Raw genomic sequence first — 19588 nt, 5'->3', positions numbered from 1 at the left:
CTTTTTTTAATGTCACAAAATGAATTATATAACATCTATTCTCTAAGAGGCTATTTTATTAGAATTAAATTCAAGGTGCACTTGTTTCATTTTTACAATCACACTGCATTTCCATATTTTTGCGGCTCTTTTCACTGCACTGGAACAATCAGGGAGATGAAACAGGAAAGGAATAAACTCCCCAAGGATATCCTTGCACTTTTCATTATTTGGGATCTCAGAACAGCAGAACACAGCGGATCCTGAAACATAGAAGTGTAATAATAAAGCCATTAAATTCCTTGAGAAACAGTGATGTCAGCAAAGCAATTACATACTGTATTGAAAAACTGAGTTGCCTATCCCCACCCCACTCCACCTTCATCTAGTTTACCTATAAGAAATATAGGATGGGGTGAAAACAGGACTCGAAATCAGCTATAACAGGAAGACCCCAGCTTTGAGCACCATTTCTTCTGGCTACATAATCACAAAGACATCCAAACCCTCTGCTACAGCTTCTGATCAGCTTCCATCAATCCTAGAATCTAATCCCATGTCTAATTAGGGAAGAATAAATGGGTTCCTTAGTTCCTTTCTGTTTGTAGTGTGTCTACTACCTGCTAGATCCATTCCCCTCTTCTATTATTTGTTTCTACAATTTTAGATGAGTTTTCTTGACTCTTCATTCTTGATGTAAATGGACTGACATGCTAGGTCTAAACCAACAAGGTATATAGCAGGCTAAAATTTAAATGCCTATCTTAAAATAAAAATAAATCATAAAACAAGCAAACGATATAGGTAGAGAAGTGGGGAGAGACTAGGAAAGAGAGATGTTCTTAAGAACCAGAATTAGAAAGTCAAAGAATTCATCACAGAAGTGATTCCTCATTTACTCCTTGTTACTTGCTCTCCACTGTCTCCAGCACTCAGGACAGTCCTGGCAAAGAGTGTACCATCACTCAATATGCATTGAGTATATAAATGAACACACTGAATAAACACTTCATCCCTAAAGGTATGCTAGCTGGAGCAGATTGACATTTGTCAAGAAATGATGTAGAAAGGCTTTGTGCCCTGGGTAGAGTCTGAACCTTTGCCTCGAAGATCCTTGTAAGATTTTATCATGCCAGTAATGTCAACTCATTTATTCTAGATCATTTCTCTAACCAGAAAACTATTGCATAATTGACCACTGTGGAGTAGACTGGTGCTTAGTGTTATACCGACTCCTCAAACATTTCTTTGAGATAGGTTAATACAGGTCTTTCCCAAAGAGGAACTTGCAGATAAAACCTTTTCTTATCCTTGTGACAACAGGAAATAGGATACAGTATATGAAAGAAGGTCTTCAAGTAGCCATCTTTTTTTCACAAAACCACTTAGGAATGTTTGAAAAGTCATTTTTTCTGTGAGTTCAGGGTAAAGAAGTTCATCAAAGAAAACACTCACGTTTTTCCAGCATGATACAACTCGAAAGCTTTGTGGAGCTGGTCAAAAGGCAACTGATGGGTTATTAATGGATCTATATTAATTTTATTTTGTAGGTAAGCAGTCACTAGTTGGGGAAAACAGTCTTTGGTTTTATAATCTGCAAAATAAAAAGGCTATTGTAATAAGATTTGAGAAATATCAAACTAACCAAAAGAAAAATAAGTAAGTTGTGGAGATGGGTAAAGTATTCTGAAAATTTGCCATTGATGAATTCATTTGTACATCAGAAGTTGTTGGCTTTTGTTGCTAAGTGTGGCTGCTCCAGACAGTTCTGTTACCTAGAACACCTTTGGAAAAAAAATAGAGTTGATATTCACATGTTATTGGGTTAAAAACTAATTAAAAATAAAGTAGAGTCTCCAGCCCACCTCCAGGGTTTAGCATTATACAATGATTTCCTCATCTCTCTATTCACACACATTGAGATGGCATGGGAACTTTTGATCAGAGCAATGGATGGAGATGGGAATATTAATTAAGTAAAGCTATTGGTCAGTACTGCTCAGAAATAAGGGCTCCTATGGAAAGACAAATATCAGTGCCAAATACCAAGTTGGTGCCTGTAATTATCCAGAAAGCCTCGCTGTTAAAATAGCACAACAAACTTTGAGTCCACCAGTGCAGAACTGAACTTAGCTGGATTATTCCAAACACTGGGGAAACCCAGAAACTATTTTGTAGGAAAACCCAGAAACTATTTAAAATTTTTTATTTAAATGTAAAAAAAAAAAAAAAACAAACCTATTTAATTAAATTAACTAATCTGCAAAATACACCAATTCATTGGAGAAGTCTTTGAAAACTTATACCATTATAGGTCTGTTTCCCAAAGGAGAAAATTTTTGAATTACGTTTCTACAAAGTTGAAAGAGATTTTGTGAAAGCAAAAACAACTGACTTACCTCCTAAACACACACCCTTCAGTGTCCGACCAGTGGAAACTGTTTGAGCAGAAAGGGAAAACTTTGAATTTGGTGGAGACACTCCAGTGATTATGCAGACACCATGGCTCACGTGGCAGGAGTCCCAAGCAGCAACCTGATAATGAAAATAATGACAATAAGTAGATGCCCACACATAAGGAACAACTATCTGCAGTGTTGGAAGGAATTGTGGAGTTCCTAGATTTCAGACCTCTTCCTAGGCAGATGCTACTTACTTTGAGCTCAGCTTCAACGCTGCCAGTGAGGGAATCTCATTAGAGAACCAGTAGAGTTTAGTGGTGGAGAAGGCAATGGCACCCCACTCCAGTACTCTTGCCTGGAAAATCCTGTGGACGGAGGAGCCAGGTGGGCTGCAGTCCATGGGGTCGCACAGAGTCAGACACGACTGAGCGAGTTCACTTTCACTTTTCACTTTCATGTATTGGAGAAGGAAATGGCAACCCACTCCAGTGTTCTTGCCTGGAGAATCCCAGGGACGGGGGACCCTGGTGGGCTGCCGTCTATGGGGTCGCACAGAGTCGGACACGACTGAAGCGACTTAGCAGCAGCAGCAGCAGAGTTTAGTGGTAAAGAGCACAGACCCTGCCGCAGTGTGACTTTAGGCAAGTTACTTAACCTCCCTATGTCTGTTTATTTGTAAAAAGAAGAAGAATACCAACTATGTCATAGATTTGTTACAATGCTTAAGTTTTAAGTTACAAGGCTTAAGATTAAAACATTTAGAACGTTATCTGGCACAAAGTACTGTGTGTTTATTTAATAAAATTACCCGCCACCTCAAAGACCACACATACTATTATTCTTTGCCTGACCTTCTCACTTGTATAACTCTGTTCAGTTCATTTATATTTAATAAAAACAAATATATATACATATGTGTGTGTGAAGCTTCATTTAAAAAAACCCAGTTTTTTAAGGGTGTGGAGTATACTTCACGTCAATCTATTTTGCTTCCTTTTCTGGTTCTTAACCTTCTATCTCGCCCCTTCCTGCATTTTGCCTATGTCTCTTTCCTGTTACATCACTGCATCTACTTCCTTCACCCTTTAACCATGTACATTAGATACACGCTGAAGTGAATCGAATGCCTACTTCTTTCCTCTACCCTGTCAGTTCTGAGTCTAGGGTCTACCTTATTCTCCCTGAACTTAACATACTGGTGCATAGGCTCATTTTTCAAATAATGAATGGTTCTGATACAGAACACACATGAATATCATATGTGAATTACATAATGTTGATACTTAAATATAAAAACATGTTCGTGGACAAAGAGCTAGGACTACAGGAAAGGAAATAGTGCTTGTTTAAACTTCATATATTATAGTGTCATATCTTTAAAGTATATATTGCTTTTATTTTTAAGATGGATATTTTAGAGTGACTATACATTCCATTTTTAGGTTTGGGGTCCACAGGTCCAAAACATATGTTCAGGGGAGTTTTATACTTAGTGTGTCCCCACCCGCTAAGCAAGCATCTATAGACACAATTCGTTTTACTGTGCTTTGCATTTTTCAGATACTGTGTTTTTTACAAATTGAAGGTTTGTGGCAACCCTGTGTTGAGTAAGTCTATCAGCACATTTTTTCCAACAGCATTTGCTTCCTTTTTGTCTGTGTCACATTTGGTAATTCTCACAGTATCTCAAACATTTTCACTATTATTATATTTCTTATTGTGATATGTAATCAGTGATCTCTCTTACTATTACAAAAAGATATATTGTAAAGTAAAACAATAAATAAATAAATAAAACTGAGATAAAAAAACAAAAAGACAATGACTCTCACTGAAGGCTCAGATGATTAGTGTATTTTAGCAATTAAGTATTTTAAAATTAAGGTGTGTACATTGTTTTTTCTTAGACAAAATGCTATTGCATACTAATAGACTACAGCATAGTATATGTGGTGGAAAACCAAAAAATTACTTGACTAACTTTATTACAATATTCACTTAATTGTGCTGGTCTGCTTCTACTCACTGTGACCCAGACCCACACACCATGGTTTCTGCGAGTCCGATGGCCTCAAAGGCAAAGTCAACACCGATGCCTGTCATTTCCTTGACTGCCTCCTGGACTGGCTTCTTGAGATTTGAAGGGTTGAGACAATCTGTGACCCCTAATGCTCGTGCCCGAGGAAATTTTTCCTCGTTGATATCAACTCCAATGATTCTAGAAGCACCAGAAGCTTTACAGCCCATGACAATAGCTGAGCCGATTCCTCCAAGTCCAAAGACCACACAGGTAGAACCAGGAGTGACCTACAAATTCACAAGTCATGTGTGTGTTAGGAATCAAATCTGGACACTTGTATAATTAAGAAAACAAACAAAAACCACCATTGAGGCTTTTGGAACTATTGACCCCAGTTGAAACATTTGGACTGTTTTGGTCTTGTTTTTATGTTTTCTCGGCAGATCACTATAACATACTAATACAGCTATTTTCCTCACCTTGGCCGAGTGAACAGCAGCCCCATATCCTGTAGGCACCTCACAGCTTATGACACAAATCTTATCCATGGGAGCAGCAGCATCAATTTTTACCACCGAAATCTCAGGCACAACAGTATATTCGGAGAATGTACTTGTGCGGAAAGAATGATAGATCTTTTCTCCTTTGCAGGTGAACCTACTTGTGCCATCCAGCATTAATCCAGAAGAGGGTAGAATGCTGTTCAGCAGTGACACAGACAGGCACAGCAGCGACCCAGACACACAGAGTTGTAAAGAGAGAAATGAACACCTTTAGCTCCAGGTCAGTGCTTGCACAATATAAGCGATTTAATAAAAAGTGAAAAGATAAACAAAAGATGGACAAATCTACTAACTCTTGCTTCTCACAGAAGTTTCCCTTGGGATTCAAGCAGGCACTGCATTCTCTACACTGTGGAACAATGAGTGTGAGGACTTTATCTCCTATATATAGGAAAAAAAAAACCCAAAAACATTAGTTTAAAATATTATTGAAACACAATAGTGCAGTGATAAAAATTTTATTGAATGATTTGATAACTTGCTGTGGACAGATTATGACAAGTATAACATACCCCATAGCTATTTTGGAGGAAAAATCCTATAACCTGGTTTCAGAAATTCCATTATTATTTTGGGCAAATGATGGAAATATGGGGATATTCCTTGCTGGATAGATAATTGTAGGTCTGCTTTTACTCTGGAAATAAATAAAACTGGGAATGACCCTTAGAGATGTCATCTACTCTAACCTTTTGGTTTTCCTTTGAGAGATTTAAGTCTGCAGCGGTTGTTACCTGCCTGAAGCTGGATAGCAGCAGAAACCTTTCTATGGAGCCTGCTTGCCCCACAATGGCACAGGGACCCACAGCAGGTCTGTGACATGTTTTCTTCAGGGGACTGTGGTTCAGGATATTCTCAGTTCTAAGAGTAAAACGAATAGGTTTCTTTCTGCAGAGAGAGGCTGCTTCTGGAACGCTTACTACAGAGGGTTGTTTTTAGGTTGCACAGTTTTAGAGTGCATACTGATTATGTGTGGGTCCAAAATTTAACCCTCCTGGGACCTAGGGTTACAGGCTGGGAAGGTGAAGAGAATTAATGAACACAGTCATCACAGACTTATAAAACTGTACAAAGCCTTGTCAAAGGTCTACAACCTTGTCCCTAAACATGTGTATGGTTCTTACATGTATTTGTAATCTTTTAAAAATTTCTTTGAGTTTATGAGACTTCCCTGGTGGTCCAGTGGCTAAGACTCCACACTTTCAATGCAGACAGTCGTGGTCAGATTTGATCCCTGGTCAGGGAACTAGATCCCCCACGCCACAATTAAAAATCCTCCATGCCACAGCTAAGACCCGGTGCAGCCAGATAAATAATTATTTTAAAAAGTCTCTTGTAAGTTTAGATAAGGAACATCTTAACTTCACTGGCCCTAAAAAATTCCAAAGATACTGAATCTCAAAATCAGGAGAAGCTCAAATTCTGCTGCCTTATCCTGTCCCTCAAATATTCATCATTTTCCACAAAACTTTCACTGGGATTTGTTTAGTTAAAGAGGAGTTAGCTCACTAACTATTGGCATTATCTTCTTGGCGATGTGGAGAAGACTATGTCTTTTTACTTCTGTCCCTCCTCCTAGGCCTAGTGTCAATGCACGGCAGGTACTCCATCATTGTTTGCAAAATGAATACCCTGACGATAGCTTTGTCAATGTCCTGACCACATGCCCTTTCTTAAATCTCATTGTGTGCCTGGTTCCAAGCTGTGAGGTTCTGTGGACTCTTCATACTCTGACCATTTCAGATGTGCCAAGAATGGCTGTGTCAAGGTCCCTTGCGATATGCCTGGGGAAGAGTGTTTACTTATTTGATTCTTTGAAATATCATTATCATCCTGTCAACAAAGTTCTATTAATACATTCTACTTGATCAGAACATTCATTCGTTAAACATTCAATGCATTCCAAACCTGAACAGGCACTATGCTAAGTATGTGGGGGACACTATATATATATATATATATATATAGAGAGAGAGAGAGAGAGAGAGAGAGAGAGAGCTGTCCCTCAAAAAACAAGCCAGTGGAACTACATTGGACTAAAAGACTCAGGCACGGCTAAGGAAACTATATAAACAAAATGAAAAGGCATGCCTACTGAATGGGAGAAGATATTTGCAAGCAATATATCTGATAAGGGACTTCCCTGGTGGCCAAGATGATAAAGCATCTGCCTACAGTACGGGAGACCTGGGTTCGATCCCTGGGTCAGGAATATCCGATCCCTTGGAGAAGGAAGTGGCAACCCACTCCAGTACTCTTGCCTGGAAAATCCCATGGACAGAGGAGCCTGGTGGGCTACAGTCCACAGGGTCACAAAGAGTCAGACACGACTGAGTGACTTCACTCTCTGATAAGGGGCTTATATACAATATTTGGGCTTCCCTGATGGCTCAGATGGTAAAGAATCTGCCTGCAATGCAGGAGACCTAAGTTCCATCCCTGGGTTGGGAAGATCCCCTGAAGAAGAGAATGGTTATCCACTCCAGTATTCTTGCCTGGAGAATTCCATGGACAGAGGAGCCTGGAGGGCTATTGTCCAAGGGGTTGAAAAGAGTTGGACATGACAACGTAATAACACACACACGCAATATATTCAATAAGCTTATACAACAATGAACTTAACATCAGGAAAACAAGTGACCTGATTTAAAAAATGGACAGAGAACCTGAAGAGACATTTTCCCAGAGAAGGCATATACAGATGGCCAACAGACACACGAAAAAGTGCTGAATGTTACCACTCATCAGGGAAAAGCAAATTAAAACCACAGTGAGATACCACCTCACACCTGTCAGAATGACTACTATCAAAAAGACAACAAATAAGTGTTGGTGAGGATGTGGAGAAAAGGGAGCCCTCATGCACTGTTAGTAGGAATGTAAATTGGTGCAGAAACTATGGAAAACAATGTGGAGGTTCCTCAAAAAATTAAAAATAGAATTTCCATGTGATCCAGCAATTTCACTCTTGGGTATTTACTCAAAGAAAACAATTAATTCAAAAAGATACATGAACACCAAGACTTATTGTAGCATTATTTGTAATAGCCAAGGTATCAAAGCAACTTAAGTGCCCACCGATTGACAAATAGATAAAGATGTGGAGTGTATATATACTATGCATATGTGTGCGTGTATATATATATATATATACACACATATATATACATACACCCAGGGGAATATTATTCAGCTATAAAAAATGAAATCTTGTCTTGTGTAATAACATGGATAAATTTAGAGGGTGTTATGCTAAATGCTGTTGTCCCAGGTGATGCAGCGGTAAAGAATGTGCCTACTGATTTAAGAGGTACAAGAGACACAGGTTTGATCCCTGGGTCGGGAAGATTCTCTGGAGGAGGAAATGGCAACCTGCTCCAGTATTCTTGCCTGGAAAACTCCATGGACAGAGGAGTCTGGCAGGCTACAGTCCACAGGGTCACAAAGAGTCAGATACTACTGAGCGAATGAGCACACACAGGCAGGCTAAGTGAAAGAAGTCTGACAGAGAAAAGCAAATACCATGTCATCTCACATGTATGTGCAATCTAAAACACAAAACAAAACAAGATGAAAACAGATTCATAGATGCAGAGGGGAGGGAATGAGAGGGCAAAAGAGGTGATGGGGATTAAGAAGTACAAATCTCAAGTTATGAAATAAATAAGCTGTGGGGCTGTAATATACCAGCATAAGCAATATGATCAATAATACTGAAATAACTTTTTTGGGGATAGATGATTGCTAGACTTATCATGGCAATCATTTCATAATGTCTGCAAATATCTAACCACTCTGCAACACACCTGAAACTAGCATTATATGCATATACACACACACACACACACACACACACACACACAATGTTCAAACTACCGTACAATTGTACTCATTTCACACACTAGCAAAGTAATGTTCAAAATTCTCCAAGCCAGGCTTCAATAGTGCATGAACCACGAACTTCCAGATGTTCAAGCTGGATTTAGAAAAGGCTGAGGAACCAGAGATCAAAATGCAACATTTGTTGGATTATAGAAGAAGCAAGAGAATTCCAGAAAAACATCTACTTCTGCTTTATTGACTATGCCAAAACCTTTGACTGTATAGATCACAAGAAACTGTGTGAAATTCTTAAAGAGATGGGAATACCAAACTACCTTACCTGCCTCCTGAGAAATCTGTATGCAGGTCAGGAAGCAACAGTTAGAACTGGACATGGAACAACAGACTGGTTCCAAATCGGGAGAGAAGTACGTCAAGGCTGTATATTGTCACCCTGCTTATTTAATTTAAATGCAGAGTACATCATGTGAAATGCCAGGTTGGATGAAGCACAAGCTGGAATCAAGATGCCGGGAGAAATATCAATAACCTCAGATACACAGATGACACCACTCTTATGGCAGAAAGTGAAGAGGAACTAAAGAGCCTCTTGATGACAGAGAAAGAGAAAAATGAAAAAAGCGGACTTAAAGCTCAGCATTCCAAAACTCAGATCATGGCATCTGGTCCCATCATTTCTTGACAAATAGGTGGAGAAACAATGGAAATAGTGACAGACTTTATTTTCTTGGGCTCCAAAATCACTGCAGATGGTGACTGCAGCCATGAAATTAAAAGATGCTTGCTCCTTGGAAGAAATGCTCTGACCCATCTCGACAGCGTATTAAAAAGCAGAGACATAAAAAAAAAAAAAAAAAAAAAGCAGAGACATTACTTTGTCAACAAAGGTCCATCTAGTCAAGGCTATGGTTTTTCCAGTAGTCACATATGGATGTGATAGTTGGGCTATAAGGAAAGTTGAGTGCCAAAGAATTGATGCTTTTGAACTGTGGTGTTGGAGAAGACTCTTGAGAGTTCCTTGGACTGCAAGGAGATCAAACCAATCAATCCTAAAGGAAATCAGTCCTGAATATTCATTGGAAAACTGATGCTGAAGCTGTGGCCAATACTTTGGCCACCTAATGCAAAGAACTGACTCATTGGATAAGCCCCTGATGATGGGAAAGATTGAAGGCAAGAGGAGAAGGGGACATCAGAAGATGACATGGTTGGATGGCAGAGGATGAAATGGTTGGATGGCATGAATTCGATGGACATGAATTTGAGCAAGCTCTGGGAGTTGGAGATGGACAGGGAAGTCTGGAGTGCTGTATGTGGGCCATGGAGTCCCAAAATATTAGACACAACTGAGCGACTGAACTGAACTGATAGGATCTTAATTCCCCAATCAGGCATTGAACCCAGGCTGTTGGCAGGACAGCATGGAGTCCTAACCACTGGACTGCTAAGGAATTCCTTTAGCATAGTATTGTGTGTTTGTGTCAACTGTATTTCAATAAAAAAGGAAACGGTGAATTCTTCTGCAGTTATGTCAGAATAAATTAACTTGCCAGATTATAAAATTTCCCTTTCTGCTGACAAATAATTCATTAGAAAAAAGTTTTCACTGACATATATTTGATAAACAAAATTGTAAGTTTATATTGATTTGATACATTTATATTGCAATATGATTGCCATTTTCATATTAGCTAACACTTCTATTGTGTCATGTAATTATAATTTCTTTTAGTTTCAGTAACAATTAAAATCTAGTCACTTAGAAAATTTAATGTTTATAATATAGTTTTATTGTCTATTTGAAAAATAAAGAAGCAGCCCCTGCTCCTAAGTAGATTTTAATCTACTTAAAAGTACACTGGTCCTATTGCTGTGGCTTAGCTCAGCCACTGCTACTCTGGATTGCTAGCACTGGCAGCAGAAAAACTGTGTGACTCTTGGAATCACTGGATATATTTATTACCACAATATGTGATTAGGTAAAACAATTTAGAGGCAAATCAACTTATTTCTCCTGTAAATATGTCAATACATTTTGGTGGTGGGTTGTTTGTGCAGAGGTTTTTGTGGCCCATTTCCTACCTGGTTTCACTGAGCTCACTCCTTCGCCAATACTCTCCACAATTCCAGCTCCTTCATGGCCTGGGATGAAGGGATACTTCAGTGGGATTATTCCTTTTATAGCATGATCGTCAGAACCACAGATCCCTGTAGATATCATCTGGGTAAGAATTAAGGGGCAAGGATAAATTAGTTTGGAATTTTTCTTCTGTCTGAGACTTATTATGAATAATTTTTTTTACATGAATGACCTCATTTGATCCCTATAATAATATTCAGAGAAACACAGGGCAGGTCTGCTGCTAAGTCGCTTCAGTCGTGTCCGACTCTGTGCGACCCCAGAGACGGCAGCCCACCAGGTTCCCCCGTCCGTGGGATTCTCCAGGCAAGAACACTGGAGTGGGTTGCCGTTTCCTTCTCCAATGCATGAAAGTGAAAAGTGGAAGTGAAGTTGCCCAGTCGTGTCTGACTCCTAGCGACCCCATGGACTGCAGCCCACCAGGCTCCTCTGTCCATTGGATTTGCCAGGCAAGAGTACTGGAGTGGGTTGCCATTGCCTTCTAATTACCCCTAATTTAAAGATGTGGAGAGGAAGACTCAAAGACTTAAAATGACTCACCCACTCTCATGGTGCATGTTCAGATCTGGAAATAAACTAGGCTTTTTGAAATCTACTCTGTACACCTTATGTCATCAACTAGTTTTGCAATACGAGAGTCTGTTCTATCCAGTGAAGGATTTTTGACCACGTATCCACAGCACCACCATTGAGAAACCCAAAATTTTAAACCCAGTATTGTGGAATGTTTTCCCAGTCCTCTGGGAAAATAGATTTTAAACTAGCATATTGAAAACATTAAGTTAATAATATAAAATGTGTTTAACTGTTGCAAAATTTAATTGGCATTGAGAAGTTTTAAACCTTCTCAGTTAATAGCCTAAGTTTTCTTGTCTGTGGATAGACTCAATCCACTTATATTGATCATAGAAGTGAAACATTTCCTGTACCATAGCCTCTGTATTACTCCTCTGCCAGGAATTCATCCAGAAAGCATACAGGCAGGGATACTGACTAGTTGTTTCAGTATCAGTAGTGGGAGTGCGGGAACACTGGGAACAGCTTTGATACATGAAATAAGATTTACTTACACTTGCCTTCACAAGTTCAAAGATTTAAATTTACCTTAATACGAACTTCCCCAGCCTTTGGTGGCTCAACCTGCACTTCCTCAAGTGAAAGAGAAGAGTTTGTTTTCCAGGCAATGGCTGCCAGGCATGTGATTGTCTGTTGATACAAGGACAATAAGATGACATCATTTAGCGATAACATTTAACTTCTGATCATACAAATGACACTTGCTATAATTTGTAACAATAAGAAAATCACACACAAAAAGAAAAGAGATCATTGCAATTTCAGACATAAGCTGGTAAAATTTTAGCATATTTCTTTTGAGTCTCTTAAAATATTTTTATACAGTAGAGATCATGTCATATAAGCAGTTTTGCATTTTAGGGTTTTTTGTTTGTTTTGTTTTAGCCAGTGAAAGCCACCATATATTGAACATTTACTGTTTGCTTGTTCTAAAATGTTTTCTCGTGATTTCAAAATGCTTTATAATTTTAAATAGCTGTTTTATATTTCATCATTTGAATATATCCAAATATTCTTAATCAGCAACAAAATCATTTCCATTGTTTTGACTATTATAATATATATTGTTTATAATTTTGACTTGCCTGGTTCCCTTAAGCAAAAATTACTAGGGGAAGGATAGAGACATGGTTAGAGTGAAACTGATTTCTAAGTAATTCTACAGAAAATTTGAATGATTTTGCACAACTCCTAGAACTGTAAAACAGTATCTGTCATCATTTTTCCCACTCTCATTAGCATTGACTGTACTCATTAAAAACAAAGTGACTGTCAGAAAAAGCTATTTCTTTTTATTAGTATTTTTTAATTTTAAGAATGTTGAAACTTTTTATGTTTATGTGAGTTATACATATTTTCTTCTTTTTGTGGAATGTTTGGTCCTATATTTTATGTAAGTATCCACTGGCATCTTGGTATTTTTTTACTATCATTTGACCTATTTGTGCATTAAATGAGTGACTGGTTGTCCACTATCTTGTCATACATGATTTTTCCTTCTTGATTTTCGACCTTTAATTTTTTATGAAGCTATATGTGCATATACACGACTGAGCAACTGAACTGAACTGAACACACATTAACATTTTGATTCATAAAAGTATGTTTTCCTTTATTATTTAGTCCATTTCCATGGTTTGAGAATTCTCTCCATTGTTGATGTTGTTCAGTCACTCAGTCGTGTCTGGCTCTTTGCGACCATGTGAACGTCAGTGCACCAGGCTTCCCTGTCCTTCACTTTCTCTCCATATAAAGACCAAATAAATATTTGTTACCCTCTTTCTGACCTAAATCAAATCCCTTATGATTATACAGTGGAAGTGAGAAATAGATTTAAGGGCCGAGATCTGATAGATAGAGTGCCTGATGAACTATGGAATGAGGTTCGTGACATTGTACAGGAGACAGGCATCAAGACCATCCCCATGGAAAAGAAATGCAAAAAAGCAAAATGGCTGTCTGGGGAGGCCTTACAAATAGCTGTGAAAAGAAGAGACGTGAAAAGCAAAGGAGAAAAGGAATGATATAAGCATCTGAATGCAGAGTTCCAAAGAATAGCAAGAAGAGATAAGAAAGCCTTCTTCAGCGATCAATGCAAAGAAATAGAGGAAAACAACAGAATGGGAAAGACTAGGGATCTCTTCAAGAAAATCAGAGATACCAAAGGAACATTTCATGCAAAGATGAGCTCGATAAAGGACAGAAATGGTATGGACCTAACAGAAGCAGAAGATATTAAGAAGAGATGGCAAGAATACACAGAAGAACTGTACAAAAAAGATCTTCACGACCCAGATAATCACGATGGTGTGATCACTGACCTAGAGCCAGACATCCTGGAATGTGAAGTCAAGTGGGCCTTAGAAAGCATCACTACGAACAAAGCTAGTGGAGGTGATGGAATTCCAGTTGAGCTATTCCAAATCCTGAAAGATGATGCTATGAAAGTGCTGCACTCAATATGCCAGCAAATTTGGAAAACTCAGCAGTGGCCACAGGACTGGAAAAGGTCAGTTTTCATTCCAATCCCAAAGAAAGGCAATGCCAAAGAACGCTCAAACTACCACACAATTGCAGTCATCTCACAAGCTAGTAAAGTAATGGTCAAAATTCTCCAAGCCAGGCTTCAGCAATATGTGAACCGTGAACTTCCAGATGTTCAAGCTGGATTTAGAAAAGGCAGAGGAACCAGAGATCAAATTGGCAACATCCTCTGGATCATGGAAAAAGCAAGAGAGTTCCAGAAAAACATCTATTTCTGCTTTATTGACTATGCCAAAAACTTTGACTGTATGGATCACAATAAACTGTGGAAAATTCTGAAAGAGATGAGAATACCAGACCACCTGACCTGCCTCTTGAGAAAATTATATGCAGGCAGGAAGCAACAGTTAGAACTGGACATGGAACAACAGACTGGTTCCAAATAGGAAAAAGAGTTCGTCAAGGCTGTATATTATCACCCTGCTTATGTAACATATGCAGAGTATATCATGAGAAACGTTGGACTGGAAGAAACACAAGCTGCAATCAAGATTGCCAGGAGAAATATCAATAACCTCAGATGTGCAGATTACACCACCCTTATGGCAGAAAGTGAAGAGGAACTCAAAAGCCTCTTGATGAAAGTGAAAGTGGAGAGTGAAAAAGTTGGCTTAAAGCTGAATATTCAGAAAAGGAAGATCATGGCATCTAGTCCCATCACTTCATGGGAAATCGATGGGGAAACAGTGTCAGACTTTTTTTTTGTGGGCTCCAAAATCACTGCAGATGGTGACTGCAGCCATGAAACTAAAAGACACTTACTCCTTGGAAGGAAAGTTATGTCCAACCTAGATAGCATATTCAAAAGCAGAGACATTACTTTGCCAACAAAGGTTCATCTAGTCAAGGCTATGGTTTCTCCTGTGGTCATGTATGGATGTGAGAGTTGGACTGTGAAGAAGGCTGAGTGCCGAAGAATTGATGCTTTTGAACTGTAGTGTTGGAGAAGACTCTTGAGAGTCCCTTGGACTGCAAGGAGATCCAACCAGTCCGTTCTGAAGGAGATCAGCCCTGGGATTTCTTTGGAAGGAATGATGCTAAAGCTGAAACTCCAGTACTTTGGCCACCTCATGCGAAGAGTTGACGTATTGGAAAAGACTCTGATGCTGGGAGGGATTGGGGGTAGGAGGACAAGGGGACGACAGAGGATGAGATGGCTGGATGGCATCACTGACTCGATGGACGTGAGTCTGAGTGAACTCCGGGAGTTGGTGATGGACAGGGAGGCCTGGCGTGCTGCGATTCATGGGGTCGTGAAGAGGTGGACATGACTGAGTAACTGAACTGAACCCTCTTTCTAGATTTTTATAGTTTGATTTTAAAATATTTAACTCTTAAATCTACCTCAAATTATTTTGTGTAATATAAATTTATAGAATCTAAATGAATTGTCTCAGCATGAACTCTTGATGAATTTTTCTTTCATTTATTCTTAAATTAGCACCTTTACTATAGAAGTTCTTCAATTTACAAGTTTCTTTTTGGAAATATAAATTTGTCTTACTGTCTATTCTTGCACTGACACCTCAGTAAATAACTTTTTGATATTTTTTAATACCTGGTGGTACTAGAGCCCTTCATAACTTTACTGGTGTTTCATTTGCAAGTTTACTGCATTAGTAACTGTAAGACATTATGAGATGAGTAAACTATGTCTTCAAAAAACTTAGAAATCAATCAAGGAGATATAATTTCTTATAACACAAAGAAAAGGGAAAAATGCCACAAAAGAAGTTCAAATAAAAAAATAAAATTATATACTTTATGGAAAACGTCTTCTATTTCAGAAATGATACACACTCAAGGTAGAAACTTGGAAAACTCAGATAAGGGAAAAGGAGGGAAAACTTCAAGTCTAGTACCCAGCAATCAGCATTTTTAAGATTTTATAAACAGATTAATTAAAACATTTTTTAAAAATTTTTATTGGAGCCTAATTGGTTTACAATATTGTGCTGGTTTCTGTCAAACATCAGCATGAATTAGCCACAAGTATACATATGTCCCTTCCCTCTTGAACCTCCCTCACATTTCCCACCCCGTCTCACACCGGTCAGAATGGCCATCATTAAGAAATCTACAAACAATAAATGCTGTTGAGGATGTGGACAAAATGAAGCATTGTTTTTAAGAGTATGACTCTGGAAGGAACATAACGTCTAGTACTAGGAAACTGAATAAGTAAATAAATAAAAACAGCACAATCATTTCCTTGGAATGAATTTCTTTGTTAAATGATAGGCACATTTTTAAGGCATTTAGTACAACACTGTCAAACTATCACCCAGTAAGTTTCTATCAGTTTACTTTCCTAACAGTGGTGCATGAATTTCCATAGGGAGGAAAACATTGAGTATTATCCACAGAAATCTTTGATAAGCTGTCTGGAGAAAGTATCTTAGTTTTGTTTCAAAGTGCACTTTTTGGATAACTAATAAAGATGATATAGACCTATTTGTAAAGTAGCACTTACCTTTCCCAAGGTGTCCATGAGGAGTCTCTTGTTTTTCTCTGTGTCTTATAATGTCCCAAAGAATATCACTTCTTTGAATCTGCTCCTGGGGAAACTGGACTATTTATGTGCTGAGAGTAATTAAAAATAATTACATAGTGACACGACAACATCAGGAAACCAGAGAGGTGAACGGTTGGCAAATATGTGAAAGTGAAGGATAGCAAGGAATGTGAGAGAATGATTCAGGAGTGTGTCAACAAGGATGCTCTACTGGGGAGAAGCAGTTTGAAGAGAAGCAATAGGTGAAAAGGCAATGAAGTGATTATAAAAAAAGGTGAATGAACTAAGAGAAAGATCAGCTCATAATTAGTTAACAAGAATTTCTGGAATATCAAGTAATGCCAGGAATTGCCAGATGCAGGTGATACCAATATAACACTGGGTCTCCAAGAGTCGAAAAGATGGAAAAGCACAAGTAATAATACAAAATACTGTTAAAAAGCTGAGAAATAAGTGATGACAAAGACATGACAAAGACAAATAGATGACAAAAACGATGACAAAGACAATGTGAGGTCATTATGAATGATGAGAGATGAGATTCAGATGAGACTTGCCGTCCTTGTTACTATCGTGGTGAGTATCCTGCCTGTCACCTGGGAGACTGAGGTTCCCTGGAGGGGAGGCAACAGGCTCTTTGGGGCTTCCCTGGTGGCTCAGATGGTGAACAGTCCACATGCAATGCAGGAGACCTGGGTTCGATACCTGGGTTGGGAAGATCCCCTGGAGAAGGGCATGGTACCCCACTCCAGTATTCTTGTCTAGAGAATTCCATGGACAGAGGAACCTGCTGGGGTTGCACAGAGTTGGACTCGACTGAGCCACTAATACTTTTTCACTTTAGCTGCATTTTGAAGAAGGAATTTATGTAAAATAAAAGAGTAGGTAACATATTCCAAATAGGGGGTTAAGCTCAATCAAGGTAAAGTGAAACTGTGTAATGTGGGCTTGGAGTAATGCTGCTGATGATGGCGAAGCCGCTGCTCCTGTTAATAAGGATGATATTTGGCTTGATAGTTGGCTTCTGCAAGAGATAGATCAGAGAAGGCAATGGCACCCCACTCCAGTACTCTTGCCTGGAAAATCCCATGGATGGAGGAGCCTGGTAGGCTACAGTCCATGGGGTCCCGAAGAGTCGGACACAACTGCGTGACTTCACTTTCACTCTTCACTTTCATGCATTGGAGAAGGAAATGGCAACCCACTCCAGTGTTCTTGCCTGGAGAATCCCAGGGACGGGGGAGCCTGGTGGGCTGCCATCTCTGGGGTCGCACAGAGTCGGACATGACTGAAGCAACTTAGCAGCAGCAGCAGCAGAGATAGATACTAAGGCAAATATTAGATCAGAAAACATCAAGGGCACTGTTTATTAACTTGCAGAGTAAGAAATGTGAGTTCTTTGCTGGTCACTCTGGCAGCCCTTGATTCACATCACTTAGACATGATTTATTCACTGTCATTCAAAGCTTCCCTCGAGGAAGTCAGTGAAACAGCTTCTTTGATGAAAACCTTTATAGTTCGCAGACGCCATGAGGTGTGAGTAATTTAGCTGTCAGTAGGTGTGAGAGAATAGTTTGAAAGTAGATTCAATAATTACATGTCTCTAGGCTTGGAGCGTTTCTAGCAAAAGAACTCTCTTAACCCCCTAATCACGTGTTCATAACTCTTTGTTTTCTTTCGTAAGGGTTTCATAACTGCTATCTAATTTTCTCAGGGCCTTGCCCTAATACTGCTTCTCTCTTGCTCTCCCTAGTAATTATTGAAGCTCGAATCTCAAGACTTGGGTGAGAAACTGGGCTGGGCAGAGAAGGCTGGCTTTCAAGCTCAGGAGAATCCTGGAGTCTTCTGTGGTTCAGCAACAACCTTTCACTAACAAGGGTTTTTGTTTGTATAATTCATTTGGAACTTAACACATACTCTCTTTTTTGTGGTCTGTTTTATGGGTGGAGACTACTCTCTGGATTAGATTTGAGTCAAGAAATTCAGAAGTCAAAACTGTAGAGTAAAACTTTTCTTCTTCTTCTCTTTTTCTTCCTCCTCTTCCTCTTCTTTTAGGAGAACTGGGTTTGAATCTTTATCCAGGACAGTTTAATGATGGTTATTTTTAGGGATTAAATTTGCTTAGATGTTTTTAATCTTGAACATCAGTATTAAGTTGATTTCTATTCAATTCAGTCATTATCAATCTTTCTTTTATATCAATCTCTATTTCACCTTGTAGAGCTGCTATCTGTCAAAACATATCTGTAGAGAGACTGGCGTTTGTTCCAGCACTCTCCTCCTCTTCACAGCACAGCAGTCAGACACCAATCAGTCAGCAAAGATGCTCACCTCCCCCAGTATTTCTTTCACTTTTAAAAATATTAATTAATTAATGAGGCTGCATCGGGTCTCAGATGTGGCACCGGGGGTCTTCACTGTGTCATGCGAGATCTTTCGTTGCAGCGTGCTCTCTCTATTTGTGGTACCTGGGCTTCATAGTTGCTCTGGAGCATGTGGGATCTTAGACCAGGGACTGAACCCATGTCCCCTGCATTGCAAGTTGTATTCTTAACCACTGAACCACCAGGGAGGTCCCACCATCCCTGGCATTTCTCCTCCACTCAGTACCAATCAGCACTGACTGAACACCTCCTCATTCCAGGCACTGGGGTGGGTTCAGCAGAGTGACAAAGATGGGTAAGAGTTGGCCTCTACCTATGCCAGGAGGCAGTATGGGCCAGTGGTTATAACACGGATATAGATTTGGGAAGATCCTATCCTTACTATCAATGTGAACTTGGAAGTATTAACTATCTTTGTCTGTTTTTAATCTACACAAAGAGGGGTGAACAAATGAGGTAATCCTTTTAAAGCACTTATCAGGGAGGCTGTCAGATAGGACAACCCTCAATAAACATTCACTCCAGTGATTATCCATAAAAAGAAGCTTATAATCTATGGGAAGGAAGACAGGCAGACCAACAAGTCTTGTATGTATCAGCCTGTCTGGGAAGTGCTGTATCA

The 19588-nt window shown here is 39.1% G+C and overlaps 1 protein-coding gene across 1 annotated transcript; it reads right to left on the bottom strand.

Moving 5' to 3' along the window:
• Window positions 1–217: 217 nt before the first annotated feature.
• On the bottom strand, window positions 218–16558 carry LOC133250041 (alcohol dehydrogenase 1-like). Its single transcript, XM_061421210.1, has 9 exons — window positions 16541–16558; window positions 12052–12153; window positions 10890–11028; window positions 5258–5345; window positions 4881–5058; window positions 4428–4688; window positions 2379–2514; window positions 1435–1573; window positions 218–242 (listed from the first exon to the last, which is right to left on the bottom strand). The coding sequence occupies exons 1-9, from the start codon at window positions 16556–16558 to the stop codon at window positions 218–220; spliced, it is 1086 nt and encodes a 361-aa protein (XP_061277194.1).
• Window positions 16559–19588: the final 3030 nt, after the last annotated feature.

The sequence above is a fragment of the Bos javanicus genome, chromosome 6 (assembly GCF_032452875.1).
Source record: "Bos javanicus breed banteng chromosome 6, ARS-OSU_banteng_1.0, whole genome shotgun sequence".
NCBI classification, from domain to species: Eukaryota; Metazoa; Chordata; class Mammalia; order Artiodactyla; family Bovidae; genus Bos; species Bos javanicus.
Note: the sequence above shows the minus strand (reverse complement) of the source record. Positions and strands in the feature narration are given on the sequence as shown.

Bases quoted from the DNA above. Each gene is read 5' to 3' on its own strand.
- LOC133250041 (XM_061421210.1), bottom strand. The intron at 11,029-12,051 runs GTAAATTTAAAT...ATTCTTACCCAG, and splicing joins CTGGGGAAGTTCGTATTAAG to ATGATATCTACAGGGATCTG. The intron at 5,059-5,257 runs GTTAGTAGATTT...TGGCACAAGTAG, and splicing joins AACTTCTGTGAGAAGCAAGA to GTTCACCTGCAAAGGAGAAA.